This window comes from Heterodontus francisci, chromosome 9 (assembly GCF_036365525.1).
Source record: "Heterodontus francisci isolate sHetFra1 chromosome 9, sHetFra1.hap1, whole genome shotgun sequence".
Classification (NCBI taxonomy): Eukaryota; Metazoa; Chordata; class Chondrichthyes; order Heterodontiformes; family Heterodontidae; genus Heterodontus; species Heterodontus francisci.
The window spans coordinates 118,898,161-118,919,862 of NC_090379.1; the positions used below are offsets into that span (position 1 = coordinate 118,898,161).

A 21,702-nucleotide genomic window follows, 5' to 3' on the forward strand; every position below is an offset into this window, starting at 1 on the left:
CCCTCCCGAGTAGTACTAGCAAAGCTCCCCGCAAGGATATTGGTCCCCTTCCAGTTCAAATGCAACACGTCCCTCTTGTCCATGTCATCTCTGCACCAGAAGAGATCCCAATGATCCAAGTAGCTGAAGCCCTCCCGCCTACACCAGCTCTTCAGCCACGCATTCATTTGCCTTATCCTCCTATTCCTACCCTCACAAGCACGAGGCACAGGGAGTAATCCTGAGATTACAACCCTAGAGGTCCTGCTTTTAACCTTCTGCCATCTCCCTCTATCCACTTTGCAGGACCTCATCTCTCTTCCTGCCTATGTCGTTAGTACCAATATGGACCACGACCTCTGGTTGCTCACCCTCCCCTTTCAGAATGTCCTGCAGCCGCTCTGAGACATCCTTGACCCTAGCAGCAGGGAGGCAACATACCATCCTGGAGTCTCGTTTGTGGCCACAGAAACGCCTATCTGCACCCCTTACGATAGAATCCCCTATCACTATAGCTCTTCCACCCCTTATCCTTCCCTGCTGTGCAGCAGAGCCCTCCGTGGTTCCACAGACCTGGTTGTTTCTGCTTTCCCCTGGGAGGTCATCCCCTCCAACAGTATCCAAAGCGGTATATCTGTTTGAGAGGGGGATGGCCACAGGGGACGCCTTCACTTCCTGCCTGCGCCTACTACGTCTGGTGGTCATGCAACTCTTTTCTGCCTGTGCAACCGTTACCTGCGGTGTGACCACCTCACTAAACGTGTTATCCACGACGTCCTCAGCATCGTGGATGCTCCACAGTGAATCCACCCTCAGTTCCAACTCTGTAATACGGGTAGCCAGTAGCTGCAGATGGATACACTTCCTGCACACAAGGTCATCAGGGACACTGGAAGCGTCCCTGATTTCCCACATAGCACAGGGGGAACATATCACGGGGATGAGCTCTCCTGCCATGACTTACCCTTAGATTAATTAGTTACTCCCTTAATTAAAAAATACTAATTACACTAGGTCTACCATTGCCATCACCGCTCCCGACCCCCTCCAGCTAAGTGCCTTTATAAGGGCACCCCTCAGCCTTTTCTTTTCTAGAGAAAGGTGCTGCAGCATGTTCAGCCTTTCCTGCTGTGTATCGCCTCTCAGTTCTGGTATCATCCTTGTGAATCTTTCTTGTGCCTTCTCCAGTGCCTCAACATTCCTTTTATAATACAGAGACCAGAACTGTGCACAGACTTCAAGCTTTACAGCTGTTACGACCAGGTGAGAAAGGTGTCCAGGGGTCTTTTACTATCTTCACCTGCTCTTATTGTAACAGGGTTTAATTTTAAACACAGTGTTTTGAGCTCCCCTTGGTGAATCCTTCTTCACCACTTTGCAATTATAAGGCAAAGAAATGAGCACACCAGGTTTTCTTAGGTTTAGAGAAGAAACATGAAATTTATTAAACGTACTTAAACTCTAATTTGGTTAATGCCTACAGATGTACGCCGCGCCCCATGCTAGCATGCATACGCGATGCGCACATGCAAATAGAGACAAAAAAGTGAAGAAAAAATAAAATGGAGAGGTTTGAGGCAATCTCTGAAGAGGATTTTTTATTACTGTGCTTTAAGCTCGCTGTTGGGTCCTAGATTGTAGGTAGTCTTGCTTTCGTTGGGGCTCAGTATTCTTCTTTAACCTTGTTCACTGTAGGAGACTTTTCTCTCTTGGATTTCGTAGGTCTTCAATGGTTTCCGAAGCTGGTAAGAGCGAGATGAGAGGAGAGAGGTCTTTTCCAGTCCAGGAGCAAACACCTTTGAGTTCAAAATTCTGTGGCCAGTTCAAATTCAAAAAACCAACAGCCAGCCAGTCATGTGACTAAACTGGTCTTACCATTTCTTCTGTGTATTGGGGAAGCAAGGACTGGGTCCCTTTTTCCAACACTGTCTGCTAGCATGCAAATGTCTTTCCAGTCAGGGGTTTGGCAATTCCTTGTGATATGCCCTCTTTTCTTCCCAGCCACAATTTAAAGATTTAATGCTCATGTGGCGAAATAATGTGTGCCTCAGTCTTGGCAGATGAGGGTAAAGCAGTAGATATAGTATACATGGATTTCAGTAAGGCTTTTGATAAGGTCCTGCATGGGAGATTGGTTAAGAAGGTAAGAGCCCATGGGATCCAGGGCAATTTGGCAAATTGGATCCAAAATTGGCTTAAGGCAGGAGGCAGAGGGTAATGGTCAAGGGCTGTTTTTGCGATTGGAAGCCTGTGACCAGTGGTGTACCACACGGATTGGTGCTGGAACCCTTGCTGTTTGTACTGTACATTAACGATTTAGACATGAATATAGGAGGTATGATCAGTAAGTTCGTAGATGACACAAAAATTGGTTGTGTTGTAATTAGTGAGGAGGAAATCCTTAGATTACAGGGAGATATAGATGGACTGGAAAGATGGGCGGAGCTGTGGCAAATGGAATTTAATCCTGAAAAGTGTGAGGTAATGCATTTTGGGAAGACTAACAAGGCAAGGGAATATCCAATGGATGGTAGGACCCTAGGAAGTACAGAAGGTCAGAGGGACTTTGGTGTGCTTGTTCATAGACCACTGAAGGCAGCAGCACAGGTAGATAAGGTGGTTAGGAAGGCATTTGGGATACTTGCCTTTATTAGCCGAGGCATAGAATATAAGAGCAGGGAGGTTATGATGGAGCTGTATAAAATGCTAGTTAGGCCACAGCTGGAGTACTGTGTACAGTTCTGATCACCACACTATAGGAAGGATGTGATTTCACTGGAGAGGGTGCAGAGGAGATTCACCAGGATGTTGCCTAGGCTGGAGCATTTCAGCTATGAAGAGAGACTGAAAAGGCTAGGGTTGTTTTCCTTGGAGCAGGGAAGGCTGAGGGGGGACATGATTGGGGGTATAAGCTTATGAGGGGCATTGATAGGTTAGATAGGAAGAAACTTTTTTCCCTTAGCGGAGGGGTCAAGAACCAGGGGACATAGATTTAGAGTAAGGGGCAGGAGGTTTAGGGGGGATTTGAGGAAAACTTTTTCACCCAAAGGGTGGTTGGAATCTGGAACGTACTGCCTGAGGAGGTGGTGGAGGCAGGAATCTTCACAACATTTAAGAAGTATTTTGATGAGCACTTGAAACACCATGGCATACAAGGCTATGGGCCAAGTGCAGGAATATGGGATTAGAATAGTTGGGTAAAAAAGGTGCATTTCAGTATAGGGTTTGAGAGAAATATAAGATACAGAAAGAAAAAACATGCATTTCTCTGATTCATTTCCATTCATTCACCCACCTTAAAGCTTACTAAAATAGTCTTTTCAGGATGTCAGGGCTGCTTTAATTTCCCCTTTTTTTTTCTCAGGAGAGTTAGTTGTGGGCAGGTCTATCCTGAACTCGCTGAGTCATGCAAAGACTTTTGACTTTGGGGGAGTGGGCGGGGTTCCCTTTTCCTCTCACTGTGGGGGAGGATTCTTTGTTAATATCCCCTTTGCACTCTGGGACACTTCCACCTGCAGGTATTTGTACAGATTTGACTGCAGTCTCCTGTGACACTTCGACTAGCTGGGGCATTGCCTTCACGGTTTCTCTTCCCCCTCGAGGTCTTTCTTCGTCTCTGCAGCTTCCGGCAAATGCTGTTAGCAACTCTGGTGGGGTGCTTCTAGAGTCTGCATTTACATAGGAGGATGTGGGGTCAAACTTTTCACATATTTTGGGGTTGGCTGACCGGACAGTCGGGGTTTTCATCCGGGAATCCTCCTGGTCTTCCTTTAACCTGCTCTCTTGGTCACATTTTTCCCTTTTTCTAAACTTTTGACAGCCAGGTGCTTGCCTGTCCACTTTTGTTCTCTGCAGGGGTCCCTCACAGTTCACCAGCCCTCGGCTGGAGGGTCCTCCTAACACTGGTACAGAACTTAGGGGTGCAGGTTTCACTGTAGGTTGGGGTTTCCCCTCAACCTGGCACATGTGGCAACTCCTGCAGTACTCCACCACATCGTTGTGGGGTTTTAGCCAGTCAAACTGCTGTCTTATGCGGGCTTTGGTCTTTCATATACTGGCATGTACAGCCATTGTAGTCTGATGGGCCCTTCTTAATATTTCTCCCCTGTACCTCTGTGACACCACTAACTGGTGAGCTGCTGTCCACTCCTTGCCCTCTGCAGCATTTCTCAATGGTCATGTGCACTTCCAGCAGGGGTTGATGAATAGAGGTCAGGAGTGGCAACCCAAACTAATTCATTTCCTCCTACTCTTATGCCCATTCTTCGGGAAGTGTTGAAGCCAATTGTGTAGCACTTCCACTATCACCTTGAAATTGCTTCAGTTGGAGCAGACCAAATGTCAAACTTGGGAACTTTCTCATTTATATGGTTCAACTATTCACTGGATAAAATTGGAAAGTCTTTATGAAGAAAATAAGGCTGGATATAAGAGTATTGTTGGTATACGGCATCTGTGTTGTTCTGAGGCTTGACACAGGGTTATTTTTATGCTGACAAGTTAGCTACACTTGTAAATGCTTAGGGGATGATTTACATGCGGGATGGGGAGAAAATCAACTGAGGTATTTGCTAAATGCCCATATTTACAAAGTCTGCCTTCCTGTTATTAAAATTATACTGTGCAGGCGCAATTGCTTTTGGAAAAAGCAGTTGTCTTCATTCTCTTCCCTCACAGAGAGCAATTTGATTATGCGCGCCAATTTGGCATAATGAGGAACTGAATAATTTCCCAGAACCAGACAAAACATGATACCCCTGCTGCGCGTCACAGAAATATAATCTAGAGTACTTCTGCATTCCTTACTTTTAAAAAGACTTGCATTTATATAGCGCCTTTCGCAACCACCAGATGTCTTAAAGCGCTTTGCAGCCAATAAAGTATTTTTGAAGAGTAATCACTGTTGTGACGTAAGAAACACAGCAGCCAATTCATGCACAGCATGGTCACCCAAACAGCAATGTGATAATGACCAGATAATTTGTCTTTGTGATGTTGATTGAGGGATAAATATTGTCAGGACACCGGAGATAAGTCCCTTGCTCTTCTTCAAAATTGTTCCATGGGATCTTTACGTCCTTCTGAGAGGGCAGACAGGCCCTTGGTTTAACATCTCCCCTGAAAAACGGCACCTCTAATGGTGCAGCACTCCTTCAGGACTGCAGTGGAGTGTCAGCCTTGATTTTTGTGCTCAAGACCTGGAGTGGGACTTGAACCCACAACCTTCTGACTCACAAGAATGCTACCCACTGAGCCACAGTTGACATCGCATTCCAGAATCAGACTTAGAAGGAATTTTTTTCAAGGTCAGGATTGCCTCCAGTGAATTGTTTAGGTGGACCTCCAGATTCCAGCTATTGGAAACTGATGTGATATGTGGGGTATGCTTTGTGCCATCTGAATTTACGTTAGGTATGATGCTGAAACATCAGCCCCAGTATTGATGGGGAAGCATAGTAGTGGAAGGGAGATGATCCTGTCTATATTAACAGCAGGGCCTCTGTCAGTTTTGTATTTTGTTTCCGTCCAGCAACCAGCCTCATTGATAGGCAGTTTGGCAGGAAAGCCAGCAGCAGGAAGTTGAAGCCAGGGACTGTCCCCAGCAATCAGGATAGCTTGGGGAGGAGGGAAGCGAAGGGAAAGGTTGGAAGAGCCTGGTAATCAGGAGGGAGCGATTTGGGTGTTAGTGGTCTTACGGCCACATAGTGAGAGGTTTGGGTGGGTCCCACTGTTGAACTCCCACCTGACCGCAGCAATGATGTTTTGTTATCAGGGTTTAACTCCTTTGTGTTTTATTTGTCAAATAAACAGACAGTGATAGGTTTTCTTGTAGGTTTAAAACAGAAAAACAATTATTTATTGATCAATACATCTTAACCCAAAATTGTCGCAGCCAATCTACTCGCGCATTCACTCACGTGTGCACGCATGCACACACACACACAAAAGAAGAGACAGATAGAGAGGAAAAGGGGTAAGTGGTTGTAATTCAGGGTAGGTTTCGGGGGTCTCGGTAAACCTGTTGAATTTTCTCAGAAGTCAAGTTGTTTGTCGGTTTCTCTCTTAGTTGTAAATTTAGTTGAAGACAGTTGATCACTTCTAATTAACTGCTGTATATGTATAGATGTAGAATTCTACAACAGGGCATCTCCCTTCTGGCTTGCTAGATTTCCTCCTAGCCCCTTAGCTGTAAAAGTTGTTTGGTGATACTTCTTTCTAGGTGTCTCTGTCTTTGAGGGCTTTTGACCTTTAAGGTCAAAAATGGTTTCACGTCATTGTCTCTGATGGGAAACATGGATCTCCCTCCCAGTGGTGACCAACAATGGCCTAGGATGTAGCTACATCACACCTTCTTTGTTTCAGAAGAACCCATTCAATTCAAAAGTGTCTCTTGATGAGTTCAATTTACACCTTTCAACCTAGTTAGGCATCCTTTGTTCTAAACAGCCACTGCTGCCATCTTTTGCAGCATTGTCCATTTTTTAAAGGGTAAAGTCAATTTTTTTAACTCTTCAATTTGATTTCTTTTAGTTATTGTTGCACTTCCCGTAAGCATGACACTGTTCCCAAAAGGGAAAAAATGAAATTCCTCGTATTTTTAGATGTTGTTTGTGTTTTGGGCTTAGACAGAACGAAAATGTAGAGCCACATCACTACACATTCATGCACACCTCAATCTTACAACTGCTACAGCTGGCATTGTTCAAGTTTGGTGGGGGTTTTTTTCATCATCCTTCCTTTGGATGAGGTACCATTAAGAATTGTATTTCTTTTGGTTATGTGTTGTCAAATGGGTTTGGAGTTTCTCTAGCGTCAGTTTGTAATACTTTGGTAACATTAATCTCAATAAGCAAGTGGTTGTTGGTGAAGAAAATTTCAGTTACTGCATTGTTCTGGGTTGCTTGCAACTTTCCCTGTCTGTAAAAGCTTCAACCCCTTAACTATTTCTTCCACAATACATGGCTCTGGCACATTGGTAGTTCTTACATCTAGGGTGATAGCGGGTGACAAATTGTGTTTTAGCCCCTGTGATGCATCTGGGATTTCCTCTTGCCCCTTGTTCTTGCTGAGTTCTGAATCTAAATTGTTGGGTTTGATTTACTTTGGATTTGGAACCTGATCGTCTGAATCTTCAGTGGGTTTGATTAGCTTTGGATTTGGAGCCTGATCATTTGATTCGGCAGTGGGTAGATCCACACTTTTACTTGAGGGATGTTTTTTTCGCCAACCTGCCCCATGTCCTCTGGGCCACAACTGCTCGCAGGTGGTTGTCCAGGTTCCACTGCACTCCCCTGTGGCACTTCCATTAGGTGAGACATCTCCCTCACTCTAGCCTTGCCTGTTTGGGAGCTTTCCTTGTCCCCCTATTTAAATCTTTAAAAAAAGGTTTCAGCTAACCATATCTCTGGTGCTTTTCCTTCAACGTTTGCTGCTTTTATCTTGGCACCTTTAATTTTTTCTGGCTCGATCTTGACTTCTTTAAATTCTTCTGGCTCCTTCTTGGCCTTTTTAAATTCTACTGGCTCTATCGCCCCCTGTGAGATTCTTAGGATTTGCGCAGCCCTTTGCAGCTGTGCAGAGTTTTGATTGTTCCCTTCGGTTTCTACAGTCTCCATGGACTGCTCTGGACCCTCTGGGTACAATACTGTGCTTCCTGCCAAGTCATTCCCCATCCATAGGTTAGATAGCATGATCCCAACTATGACTATCCCACTGACCAACTTACTCCAGAGGTCAACTTTAACTCAGGGAACCTTCAAGCATTTGCCAGTAAGCCCTTTACCAATACAGTGATATTTGTTCTGCTATCAGTTGCATTCTTGTAACTTTGGCTTCCTGTCGTGTTTGAAAACTACTAATATCCCTGAGGGTGGTTATTTCCTTACCTGGTGCCTGTGACACAAAAGGAGTTATTTTTCCTTTGTGTAAAAAGTTGTGGTATGTGCTCTGTTCTTGAGTTATATTAGAACACAGGCTTACCACTTTCATAGCCACAGACACAGGCTTGACTGCAGCACCTCCTGTTGTTATTCTGACATACCAGCAGTTTGCTTGGACATGCCCAGATTTGCCACACTGAAAACAGGTCGGGCGGACTCCTACTGGTTTATCACTTGGGTTCCTTCTTTTAAAAGTTGGAGACTGATCTGGTTTTCCTTTCCTATTCTCCTTTTCTTTCGAGCCCATTTCTGCTTCCTCTGCGTCCCTGCTATCTCCCCCTAGCTTGTAAGAGTTACTAGACCCAAATTTATTCTGAGTTAGGGATTTGTGAATTAATTCATATCATTGGCCGTTTTTGCTGCTTCTCTTACTTGTGTCACTCCTCGTTCTTCATTGTGGGTCCTTATACTAACTGGGATGCTATTTTTAAATTCTTCCAGCAACATCACTTCTCTCACATTTTTATATGAGGGTTCTAGCTTGGGAGATCGGATCCAGCGATCAAAAGCCATATATTTCGTTCTTTCGAATTCAATGTAAGTCTGTATGGGTCTTTTCCGGGCGTGTTTGAATTTCTGTCTATATGCTTCGGGTACTAGCTCATATGCATTTAAAATTACAGTTTTAGTCTGTTCACAGTCAGAGGAACTCTATTCTGGTAACAGGGAAAAAGCTTTGTGAGTCCTACTCATGAACTCCCCTTGTAAGAGGAGAGTCCAAAATTATTTTGGCCATTTTAGCCTGGTAGTTATTTTCTCAAATGAGATAAAATATGACTCCACCTCCCCCTCATTACATTTTGGCACTAGTCTTGAGTGTCTCCGTACATCGAAGTTATACTCTGAATTTGGTATAAGGTTTGAGTGGCTGGTGACATTTTCATTTTGTGCTTTCAGCCTTGCTAACTCAAACTGTCTGGCTGCTTCCTCTCTTTGCCTTCTGAAACTGCAGCTCTCTTTTGAACTGCAGCTCTCTTTCCTCTTTTTCCTTCTGAAATTCTCTCTTCCTTCTTCATCTGCAACTGGATTCTAGCTAGAATTATTTTTACAAACTCTGATTCCATTGTTATGACCGACCGCTCCAGTCAAAGCCCCCAATCAAAATATATGATTCTGATTGTGGTGGGACCAACACACTGTTAATTCAATCCTGTCGTTCCACAGATCGGCTAAACTTTCCAAATTAAAGAGAGGCAAAGCCAATTTGTACCATCTACTAACCCCTGAATGAGGCTAACCAAATCAGTCTTTAAATCAATAAATTAACTCTTTAATGAGAAGAACAAAATTCTTAAACACTATGAAGATATAAACAACATTTAAAATAGAAAAAATTAGAGTCCTTGCAAATTTACAGTCCAGTGTTGCTCGAAGTCCTCACAGGATGTTGCTCAAAGTCCTCACAGAATGTTGCTTTCCTTCTCCAGCGAATTTCAACAATTAACGACTTGCAAACACTTTCAACAGAATCAATCTGACTTTAGAGTTTTTGAGGGATAAAAGATTGTCACGGTCTAACTTTCCTTCAATTTAAATTACCAGAGATCTCTGTTTTTGGCTTGATGTTTTAGAATTTTGAGAGATAATAATTAAAACAGACTAAAATCCTATTCCTTCAGTTTAAATGGTTAAGAGCTCTTTTCAGGTGTGCTCATCACAGCTGTGTCCTCTGTGTCTGTGTTCAGTTAGGACAAACTGTCTTTAACTCATAAGTCAGTTCAAAACTGAATTGTAACAAATGTATCGCATCAGGCTCACTCCCAGTGGCTATCTCTATGGTTACGAGATTGCACCCTTTGAATCGCAGTCTCCAAATGGCTATTTCTAAGGCAACGAAAATGCACCTTTCTATAACTCCGAAGGCTTGCCAGCTCTTAAAGCAATACTGATCGCTTGCAAGTCTTAGAGGCAAGCCACATATTCTGAAAAAAAAACTACACGACCATGACACCATGCTGTCTTCTCCTGGTTCAGGGCTAAGTTTAAAATGGTTAGCTTGACTCTTCACCAGTTAATGTTTCTTTGCTTTTTGTTTGAAAGTAATTCCCACTTCTGTAGCTAAGCTTTTTAAATCTTCAGTACTTAATTTATTTAACTTATGGGATATTTTCCCCTCCTCTACAATGACCTGCCCTCCATCATAAGGTCAGAAGTATGTATGTTCATTGATGATTGTACGATGTTCAGTACCATTCACAACACCTCAGATACTGCAAGAGTCCGTGTCCATATGCAGCAAGACCTGGACACCATTTAAGCTTGAGCTGATAAGTGGCAAGTAACATTCACGCCACACAAGTGCCAGGCAATGACGATCTCCAAAAAGAGAGAATCTAACCATCTCCCCATGACATTCAACGGCATTACCATCGATGAATCCCCCACTATCAACATCCTGGGGGTTATCATTGACCAGAAACTGAACTGGAGTAGCCATATAAATACTGTGGCTGCAAGAGCAGGTCAGAGCCTGGGAATTCTGCGCCGAGTAACCCACCTCCTGGCTTCTTAAAGCCTGTCCACCATCTACAAGGCACAAGTTAGGAGTGCAATGGAATACTTTGCACTTAGGTTTAAACAAGGAAAATGTAAGTTTATTAACCTTATCACTCTAATTCGATTAAAATTACTAAAATACGCGACGCAACCATGCTGGCATGCATACGAGATAAACACAGACACAAATAGACACAGAAGGGAGGAAAGAATTAGGGGGGTGGGGGTTGAAGTAGAATTCGTAATACAGGGATAATAAAAACAAGAAATGCTGGAGATACTCAGCAGGTCTGGCAGCATCTGTTTAGTTTAGTTTAGAGATACAGCACTGAAACAGGCCCTTCGGCCCACCGAGTCTGTGCCGACCATCAACCACCCATTTATACTAATCCTACACTAATCCCATATTCCTATCACATCCCCACCTGTCCCTATATTTCCCTACCACCTACCTATACTAGGGGCAATTTATAATGGCCAATTTACCTAGCAACCTGCAAGTCTTTTGGCTTGTGGGAGGAAACCGGAGCACCCGGGGAAAACCCACGCAGACACAGGGAGAACTTGCAAACTCCACACAGGCAATACCCAGAATTGAACCCGGGTCGCTGGAGCTGTGAGGCTGCGGTGCTAACCACTGCGCCACTGTGCCGCCCATCTGTGGAAAGAGAAGCAGAGTTAATGTTTCGGGTCAGTGACCCTTCTTCGGAACTGACAAATATTAGAAATGTCAAAGGTTATAAGCAAGTGAGGCGGGGGTGGGGCAAGAGATAACAAAGGAGAAGGTGTAGATTGGACAAGGCCACGTAGCTGACCAGAAGGTCGTGGAGCAAAGGCAAACAATATGTTAATGGTGTGTTGAAAGACAAAGCATTAGTACAGAATAAGTGTTAACGGACTGAAGATTGAACAGCAGCAAGTACAAACTTGAAAAAAAAACAGTGGGTAAGCAAACTGAACAAACTAAGATGAAATGAAATAAACATACAAAAAAAAAGTTGTAAAAAAGAAAAAATAACTGAAAATAAAAGTAAAATGGGCGGCCCGTCATGCTCTGAAACTGTTCTTCTCTCCGACAGGATTTTCGTTTGTCTCTTTTACCTTGTTCACCTTCATTTTCAGAGCATGACAGGCCCCCCATTTTACTTTTATTTTCAGTTATTTTTTCTTTTGATCAACACTATTGACAAAACCCATCTCGCTAATTGAATCAGGGAGCATTCCCATTGTCTCTCTATTCAGCCGTCACTCAGAATGCAAATGTTTTTAGCTGTTCAACTCAATGGCCCTTTTAAACAAGTTATGTTCAATGTCAAGTAAAAAAAAGGTTCAAGTAGTATTCCATATGACGAAGTTAATATGTTTCCATTTGGCATGTGTGATTTCCGTTGCACCTGCACCCTCGCCGAATGAAATGTGACAGGGGAGCATTTCATTATAAATTAGAAGGGAGTGAAAGTACAGGAAAGCACAGCTGCATTTCTCTCATTAATTCTCATTCATTCAGAAATCTTAGAAATTGTTACAGCCTGCCTTTCCTTTCTAGCAGTGCTGCTTCAAACTGCCCCTTTTCCCTTGTGATAGCTATGTGTTGCCCAAGGGATTTAAAGTTTCTTCACTGTCAGCTTGCAATAAGTTGGGACTAGGCATCCCAATAAACGTGTGATTTTTGGAGAGGTTTGAAGTTTGCACGTTTCCATGATTATCGAGGGTGCCTTTGTTCCTGTTGGGGTCTGCAGGGGGATGGTTAGATTGACTTAGCCTTGGTTTGGAGCTCTGAACAGGGGAGTCAGCAGTGAGTTGATCCACTCCGATCACACTTTCAGTGCTCTGGTAAGTCATGCAAGTGCTGTTCATTTCAGGGTATTGTTGGTTCCCTTTTCTCGTGACTGTGCGGAGGATTCTTTGCTACTCTTCCCTTTGTCCTCTGGGACATTCCTGCTTGAAGGTATTTGTCCAGATTTGACTGCACTCCCCTGCGGCACTTCGGCTAGGTGAGGCATCACCCTCACTGTTTCGTTGCCCTCTGGAGGACTTTGTCTGTCCCTGCAGTTTTCTGTAAATGCTGTTAGCAACCCTGGTGGGGTACTTCAGGTGTCTGCATTTACATAGGAGGATGTGGAATCTAATTTTTCCAACATTTCGGGGTTGGCTGACCGGACAGTAGGGGTTTACATTTGGGAATCCACCCGGACCCCCTTTAAACTGTCCTCTTTGTCCCTTTTTCTCTCTTTCCTCTCTTACTTTTTGCCAGCCCTATGCCTGTCTGCCCCCTCTTGTACTCGGCAGGGGTCCCTTACACTTCACCAACCCTCTGCTGGAGGATTTCTCAAAAGCCGATATAGGAATTAGGGATGTAGATTTCACTACAGGTTGGGGTTTCCCCTCAACCTAGCACATGTGGCAACTCCTATTCCACTATATCTTTGTGGAGTTTTAGCCAGTAAAACTGCTGTCTTATGCAGGCTTTGGTTTTTCGTATACCAACATGTACAGCCACTGTAATCTCATGGGCCATTCTTGATATTTCTTCCTGTACTTCTGCGGCACCACTAACTGGTGAACCACTGTCCATTCTTTGATCTCAGAACTGTGAGGAGAACTCCATTTCCTCATCAGTACCTCATTCTTTAAAGAGTAGCAATCATGGGCTCCCTCTGCTTCAATTTCAGTCTGGGCAAACTCAATACTGCATCGGTTCGCTGAGCCTCAACTGGGGCAGATCCATTTAATCCATTCCCTGGGTCCTCTAACTTGCCAAAGAAAGTTTCAGACAGACAGACCACATGGTCATCCGTGCCAATTCAATCTCCTCTGGGGCAGCTGATTTGGTCATGGCCCGAGTCACTACACAATCAGGGGAATTGCAGGGGATCGTCTCCTGCCACTGTCCTGTCTCTCTGACCTCCTGTCGTCTCTCTGTCACTATTGGGGAAGCTACCACCTTTGCCCCCACCAAATCATTACCTAGCAGCAGGTCAACCCCATCCACATGCAAACTAGGGACAATGCCTATGGTCAACGGTCCCGAAACTAGGTCGCAGTTCAAGTACACCCAGGTATGGGCATACACTGCCCTCCAATACCTGGTATTTTCTGAACTCTCTGGGGGAAAGGTCATGCCTTTTCCCAGCAAAAGAGATCTAGTGGCCCCTGTATCCCTGAGGATTACTATGGGCTTGCTTGCCTCACTCAAGATGTATGGGGTTCCTCTCCCTTTGGATACAAAATCCTGATTGCCTTCAGGGATGCTATTAAGTTTTCCTGCACCTGCAGCAGTATGTTTTCTGGGTCTTACTGCTGCTGCAGTTAAAGCCACTGCCTGCTCTGCTGTGTTTTCCATCAAGAACTGAGCGGGTGTGCCCTGATTAACCTTACAGGCTTTCTCTGTAGTTTTCAGCTCTTAGATGACCTGCCTTATTACTATGGAAGCACACAGGTCTCCAGGTCTCACTCCTGCTTTTTGACTGGAGGAGGACCCCCTGTGTCTCCAAATTGTCTTTCTCTCCCAGGACTGCTTGGGCTCCTATCACTTTCCCACCCTTTGTCCTTTTCAGATTTGTGGGGGTAATTAGGAAAGGTTTTCCCCTGGGCAACCGACTTGTATATTAGAGCAAACCCATCAGCCAGAACTGCAGCTTGCCTTGCTCTGCACATTTTGTTCCTCCATATTGGTCTTTATGGAGAGGGGAGAAAGTTTTTTAATTCCTCGAGGAGAATTATCTGTCTGAGGTTTTCATAGGTGGGCTGCACTTTAAGAGCCCTCAAACACTGGTGACAAGCCAATTTCAAACTCCAAGTTTGATCAGCTTGTTTCCGGAGGGTTCGGAACTTCTGGCGGTAGGCTTCTGGTACTAACTCATATGCCCCAAGGATAGCATTTTGGTCAGTTCATAATTTGATGAACTCTCATCTGGCAACAGGGAATAAACCTCATGGGCTTTTCCGGTTGGCATGTTTTGTAGCAGTAGTGACCAGCTCTTGGTCGGCCATTTTAACTGCCTTGCAACTTTTTCAAAAGTTACAAAAAATGCTTCCACATCTCCCTCATTGAATTTTGGAAGCAATTGGGAAAATTTCAAAAGTTCAGCACCCAGCCCCGAGTTACTTGTATTCTCTATATTGGCCAAGGTTTCACTGAGGTTACTGTGTTGCCCCGAGCTAACTCAAACCGCTTCAGCTCTCTTTCCACCTGTTCCTTCTGGAAGGTTCTTTCTCTATCTCTCTCGCTCCTGTCTTTCTTTCCCTCTCTCCTCCCTTTCTTGATCTTTCTCTTTCATCTCTCTTTCCCTGACTTTTAATTCAAGTTTCCTCTGTTCCAGTTGTATCTTTGCTAACATTGCCCTGTCGGAGTCTATTTCTAACCCTGCCTCTGATTCTTCAGATTCGAGGGAAAAATGATTGGCCACTAGTCTTAGGAGTTCCGATTTCCTAGCTTTGACACGGAAACTGATCCCACACTGCTCAGCCTTATTCCTCAACTCTTCCATGGACAGCGCCTTTAACTTATCCCAAGTTACTTCACCCTGGCTTGGGGAGGTATTGGCTTTGGTCACGGACATGTTAGTATTCAAGCACACACAACCACAAGAAAACCTGTATTGAAATCTTTTCTCTTTTTGATTGGGATCAATTTGATTTCCCACTTCCAATTTCTCATTTGTCTGTGGGTTCAATCTTGGGTTTAAACAAGAAAAATGTAAGTTTATTAGCCTTATCACTCTAACTCGATTAAAATTACTAAAATACGCGACGCAACCATGTTAGCATGCATATGAGATAAACAGACACAAATAGATAAAGAGGGGAGGAAAGAATTAGGAAGGGGGGTGAAGTAGAATTCATAATAAAGGGAATTCAGTTACTGGATGGAAATGTCCTTGATAAAAGTTGACATCTTGGAGTTCTCTCTGGGACCCATTGGACAATTTCCAACTTGCTTCTCTAGTACCAGAAGGCTGAAGAGATGCTCTGTCTAGAGGCTGAAGCTGCTACCGTGGGTCCCTGGGACTTTGCTAGGGAGAGAGATAGCGAGAGAGAGCTTCGTTCTCTTTGCTCTTCAAATTGCAGTCTGTTACCTTTCTGTGCGGGGCAATTCAAACAGTCCCCAGTTTGGCCAGCAGGTAAATCATGTGACCATCTCTTTGTTCGAAATAGCAATTTCTTAGAGGGTTGCTGGACTTTAGAGTCTCCCAGACACTTGGCGGGTTTGGAGTGTTGGCTGTCAATGTCTTTTGACCATCACTATTGACAAAACCCATTTCGCTAATTGAATCAGGGAGCATTCCCATTGCCTCTCTATTCAACTGTGTCTCAGAATAGAAACATAGAAAATAGGAGCAGGAGTAGGCCATTTGGCCCTTCGAGCCTGCTCTGCCCTTCATGATGATCATGGCTGATCATCCAACTCAGTAGCCTGTTCCGGCTTTCGCCCCATACCCTTTGATCCCTTTAGACCCAAGAGTTATATCTAACTACTTCTTGAAAACATTCAATGTTTTGGCCTCAACTGCTTTCTGTGGTAGCAAATTCCACAGGCTCACCACTCACTGGGTGAAGAAATTTCTCCTCATCTCAGTCCTGAAAGGTTTACCCCGTATCCTTAGACTATGACCCCTGGTTCTGGACTCCCCCACCATCGGGAACATCCTTCCTGCATCTACCCTGTCAAGTCCTGTTTGAATTTTATAGGTTTCTGTGAGATCCCTCCTCACTCTTCTGAACTCCAGCGAATATAATCCTAACCAACTCAATCTCTCCTCATATGTAAGTCCTTCCATCCCAGGAATCAGTCTGGTAAACCTTCGCTGCACTCGCTCTATAGCAAGAACATCCTTCCTTAGATAAGGAGACCAAAACTGCACACATATTCCAGGTGTAATCTCACCAAGGCCCTGTATAATTACAGCAAGACAAGGGCGGCACAGTGGCGCAGTGGTTAGCACCGCAGCCTCACAGCTCCAGGGACCTGGGTTCGATTCCGGGTACTGCCTGTGTGGAGTTTGCAAGTTCTCCCTGTGTCTGCGTGGGTTTTCTCCGGGTGCTCCGGTTTCCTCCCACAAGCCAAAAGACTTGCAGGTTGATAGGTAAATTGGCCATTATAAATTGTCACTAGTATAGGTAGGTGGTAGGGAAATATAGGGACAGGTGGGGATGTTTGGTAGGAATATGGGATTAGTGTAGGATTAGTATAAATGGGTGGTTGATGGTCGGCACAGACTCGGTGGGCCGAAGGGCCTGTTTCAGTGCTGTATCTCTAATCTAATCTAAAAAAAACATCCCTGCTCCTGTACTTGAATCCTCTTGCTATGAAGGCCAACATACCATTTGCCTTTTTTACCGCCTGTTGGACCTGCATGCTTACCTTCAGCGACTGGTGTACGAGAACACCAGGTCTCACTGCATATTCCCCTCACTCAGTTTATAGCTGTTCCTTTAAAATTGTATTGTAAAATTGCATATATTGCCTCTCATTCTTCCAACCAAAATGCTTTACACTTCTCTGTGTAAATTTAATCAGCCATCTATCTGCCCATTTCGCCAGTGTGCCTGTGTCCTCCATTGTTGAAATTCCTTCGCCAGTTTTCCATTCCTTCACTGATCCCATTGAGACCACCTAGCTTTCTGCTCAGGGTGCCTCACTAAGGACATTGATTCAATACTATGGAATTTGAAAAGCTTTGCATGTTTGGATGCGGAAGTGGATGTGTCCATGCTGCCGAATAATGGGTCTTTCTTTTTAATTAGAGCTGCCTGGATTTTACTATGATCGAGAAAAAGACAGATACTTTAGGATATTACCCGGACATAACAACTGTAACCCTCTTACTTGGGAGACAATTAAACAAAGGAAGATGGAAGAAAAGCGATTGAAGATGTTGGAGGAGGATGCTAAAACTACGGTAATTATGATAGGTTTTGATGTGTAGTTTACAAAATGGCTCTGAAACTATAGATATATATATCTGTATTTATCTGTAATATGGTTAACGGACAGAAAACAGAGTAGGAATAAATGGGTCATCAGATTAGCAGGCTGTAACTAGCGGGAATACTACAAGAATCAGTGTTTGGGTCTCAGCTATTTATGATCTATATCAGTGACTTAGATGAATAATGTAACCAATTTTGCTGATGATACAAAGTTAAGTGGGAAAGTAAGCTAATAAGGAGGACATAAAGAGGCTGCAAAGGGATATAGAGAGGTTAAGCGAATGGCAAGAATATGGTGGATGGAATATAATATGGGGAAATGTGAAGTTATCCACTTTGGTAGGAAACATAGAAAAATATGTTTTAAATGGTGAGAGACTGGGAAATATTGGTATTCAGAAGGATCTGGGTGACTATGTACATGCAGGTACAGCAAGCAATTAGGAAAGCAAATCGTATGTTAGCCTTTATTTCAAAGGGAATGGAGCATAAGAGTGAAGAAGTCTGACTGCAGTTTTATATTGGATCTTGATGAGATCGTACCTAAATTACTATGTACAATTTTGGTTTCCTTGCCTCAGAAAGGATATACTTATGTGAGAGGGAGTGTAATGAATTATAGAATCATAGAAATTTACACCACAAAAGGAGGCCATTCAGCCCATCGCATCCACATCAGCTGGCAAGCAGCCGTCCAGCCTCATCCCACCTTCCAGCTCTTGGTCCGTAGCCTTGTAAAGTTACAGCATATCAAGTGCATATCTGTTATGAGGGTTTCTGCGTCTACCACCCTTTCAAGCAGTGAGTTTCAGATTCATACCACCCTCTGAGTGAGAACATTTCCCCTGAAATCCCTTCTTAACCTCCTACCTTTTTCCCCAAGTCTACGCCCGCTGGTTATGGACCCTTCAACCAAGGGAAATAGGGCCTTCCTATCCACTCTACCTAGACCCATCATAATTTTATACACTTCAGTTTGGTCTCCCCTCAGCCGCTTCTGTTCCAAAGAAAACAACCCTAGCCTATCCAATCTTTGCTCATAATTAAAATTCTCCAGTCCAGGCAACATCCTTGTAAATGTCCCCTGAATCCTCTCTAGTGCAATCACATCTTTCCTATAATCCAGTGACCAGATGGCATGCAGAACTCCAGTTGTGGCCTAACTAGTGTTTTATACAGCTCTAGCATAACCTCCCAGCTCTTATATTCTATGCCTTATCTAATAAAGGCAAGTATCCCATATGCTTTCTTGACCACCTTATCTGCCTGTCCAGCCACTTTTAGGGATCTGTAGACATGCATTCCAAGGTCTCTCTGTTCCTCTACATTTTTCAGTATCTTATCATTCATTGTGTATTCTGTTGCCTAATTAGCCTTCCCCATATGCATTGTCTCACAGTTCTCCAGATTGAACTCCATTTTCCACTGTTCCGCCCACCTGACTTGTCCATTGATATCCTCCTGCAGTCTACAGTTTTCTTCCTCATTATCAGCCACATGGCCAATTTTTGTATCAACTGCAAAATTCTTAATCATGCCCTCTTGTTACGGACAGAATTGAGAGAGAACTGAAACCCCAGTTCTTGTCCCTTTACAGTCCATAATCAGTGTGTTTTGACAAGGAAGAGGTGTGTGTTTCTTAACCTTTGAGTGTATGGCCAATTTGAATAACCAGCAGCACACTTTTCATGGATTTAAATAAAGAGGATTACTTTTATTCACACATTCAACCCGAAAGTCTAACCCTATGTCACTCACTCACCACTCACACACATGAGAAAGAAAAAAGATAGTGCACCTTTACAAATTACAAACAAAAAAATAGTTCATAAGTCACGCGATTTGGCTCGGCTTGGGTAAAAGGCATGCATTACAGGCCCAGTAAAGAAAATGTAGTTAGGTGGATTCGGTAGCCGGAGTTGTATATCAAAGTCATTGCAGGATTCTCTTGAAGAGCTGGATTTTCAGCCGGTCACCAAGTTAGTTGCTTGAAGTCTTATTACCAGGAGGTTGGTTTTCTGTACTGGTGGACATGAAAAGGAACAGATTCAGAGACTCTTAAGATGTTACAGCCTCCAGTTCTGTTAAGGGCATGATTGTATTGCCTGGTCTGTTTCCTGCTTTTTTTCCTGTAGTCTGTATTTTAAAGACTTTTAAAAGGAGACCAGCTGCCACACCATATGACTTCTCACAGTTCCTTTTCCAAATATGGTGGGTGTCTAGGTTGATTAGCTTCATCCTGTTCATAGTTCCCAGACATTCAGCCTGAGGAGGGTTAAGGCGTTTCAGGAGAAAACCATTCAATTCAGGAATGTCTCCCTGTGGTTTCAGAATGGGCATTGATGATACCTCTTAGTCTGGAAGGTATTCTTTGGTCCTTTCAGACAGTGAATCTGTTCTTGAATACACAAGCCGAAAGTCAGCTGATCTTCGGTGGCCATCTTTGCAGCCCATACCCACTTTTAATGTCCATTGTGTTCATGTAAAACAAAAGGTCAGGCAAGTAAAAGCCCATGGAATCCAAGGCAAAGTGGCAAGTTGGATTGAAAATTGGCTCAGAGGCAGAAATGCACTAGCCTCGTTGACCGTCCTTGTTACCTCTTCAAAAAATCCAATCATGTTAGTCAGACAGGACATTCCCTTAACTAATCCGTGTGTCTAAATGAAGATTTATCCTGTCCCTCAGAATTTTTTCTAATAATTCTCCCACCACTGAGGTTAGGCTGACTGCCCTGTAATTACTCGGTCTATCCCTTTGTCATGCAGGCGCCCATCTGTCAAGAATGAGACACACATATTTCGTCACATGGACATTAAATTTTAAAATTGTTGCTGGGAAGAAAAGAAGGCCTATTGCAAGCCCTTGACTGGAAAGACATTTTTTTGAATTCTAGCAGACAGTGTTGGAACAATGGAACCAGTGTCTGCTCCCCAAAACACAAACAGATGTGGTCAGACCAGTTTAGTCACAGGACTAACTGGCCGTTGGAGTTTTTTGAATTTGAACTTGTCACAGAGTTTTGAACAGGCAGCAAGCTCTTGACTCCTGGACTGAGAACACCTCTTTCCTGTCTGCTCTCATCTCTTTCTCACGGAACTGAAGACCCATTGAAGACACATGAACCCCAAGAGAGAAAAGTCTCCTACAGTGAACAAGGTTTAAGAAGACTACTGGGCCCCAACGAAAAGCAAAATCTACCGACAAGCAAGGACCACAGCGAGTTTGAAGCACAGTAACAAAAACAGCTCTTCAGAGATTGCCTCAAACCTCTCTACTTTATTCTTCTTCTGCTCTTTTCTGTCTCTATTCACACGTGCGTATCGAGTATGCTTGCTAGCGTGGGGCCCAGCTTGTATCCGTAGGCATTAGCCAAATCAGAGTTTAAGTTTTAATAAATTTCACTTTTCTTCTTTAAACCTAAAAAGGTCTGTTTGTGCTCATTTCTTTGCCTTATAATTGGAAAGCAGTGAACAAGGATTCACCAAGGGGGAGCTCAAAACACAGTGTGTTTAAAAACATAAACCCTATTATAGTAAGACCAGGTAAAGGCTGAGAAAGACCCCGAGACACTTTTCTCAGCTGGCCCTTTCGAAACAAGGGTACAGTGTTAGGTGTCCTCCAGACCTCTGGCACCACACCTGTAGCCAGAAAGGATTGGAAAATGATGGTCAGAGTCTCCTGTATTTCTTCCTTGCTTTCCTTAACCCTTAGCCTAGGATACATTTCATCTGGGCCTGGGGATTTACCTACTTTTGAAGATGTCAAACCCCTTAAAACTTCCCCTCTCACTATGTTAATTTCATTTGATATTTCACACTCCTTCTCCCTGGTTGCAATGCCTTATATTGTCCCTCTATTCTGTGAAAAGAGATGCAAAATATTCATTAAGAACCAGACCAGCATCCTCCACCTCCACATACAGGTTACCATTATGGTCCTGAATAGGCCCAACTCTTGCTCTTTATGTTGTTACGACCAGGTGAGCAATGTATCTAGGGGCCTGTTACTATCTTCACCTGGTCTTATTGTAACAGGGTTTAATTTTAAACACTCTGTGTTTGAGCTCCCCCTTTGTGAATTCTGGTTCACAGCAATCCAACTATAAGGCAAAGGAATGAGCACAAACAGGCTTTCTTTAGTTTAAAGAAGAAAAGTGAAATTTATTAAACTTACTTAAACTCTAATAAGGTTCACGCCTACGGATATACGACGCACCCATGCTAGCATGCACACGTGATATACGCATGCAGATAGGGACTGAAAAGAGGAGAAAAGATATAATGGAACAGTTTGAGGCAATATCTTGTTACTGTGCTTCGTTCACAGCGTGGTCCTTTTGTAGGTAACTCTTGC

General features: G+C 43.7%; 1 protein-coding gene across 2 annotated transcripts in view; it reads left to right on the forward strand.

The window, feature by feature from the left end:
• Positions 1 to 21,702, forward strand: part of wdr21 (WD repeat domain 21) — a 145,043-nt gene that overhangs the window by 36,166 nt on the left and 87,175 nt on the right. For both annotated transcript variants that reach the window (XM_068038400.1, XM_068038401.1), the window contains exon 4: positions 17,163 to 17,317. In XM_068038400.1, the coding sequence (XP_067894501.1) occupies positions 17,163 to 17,317 (155 nt within the window). The remainder of the gene's footprint in view (positions 1 to 17,162; positions 17,318 to 21,702) is intronic.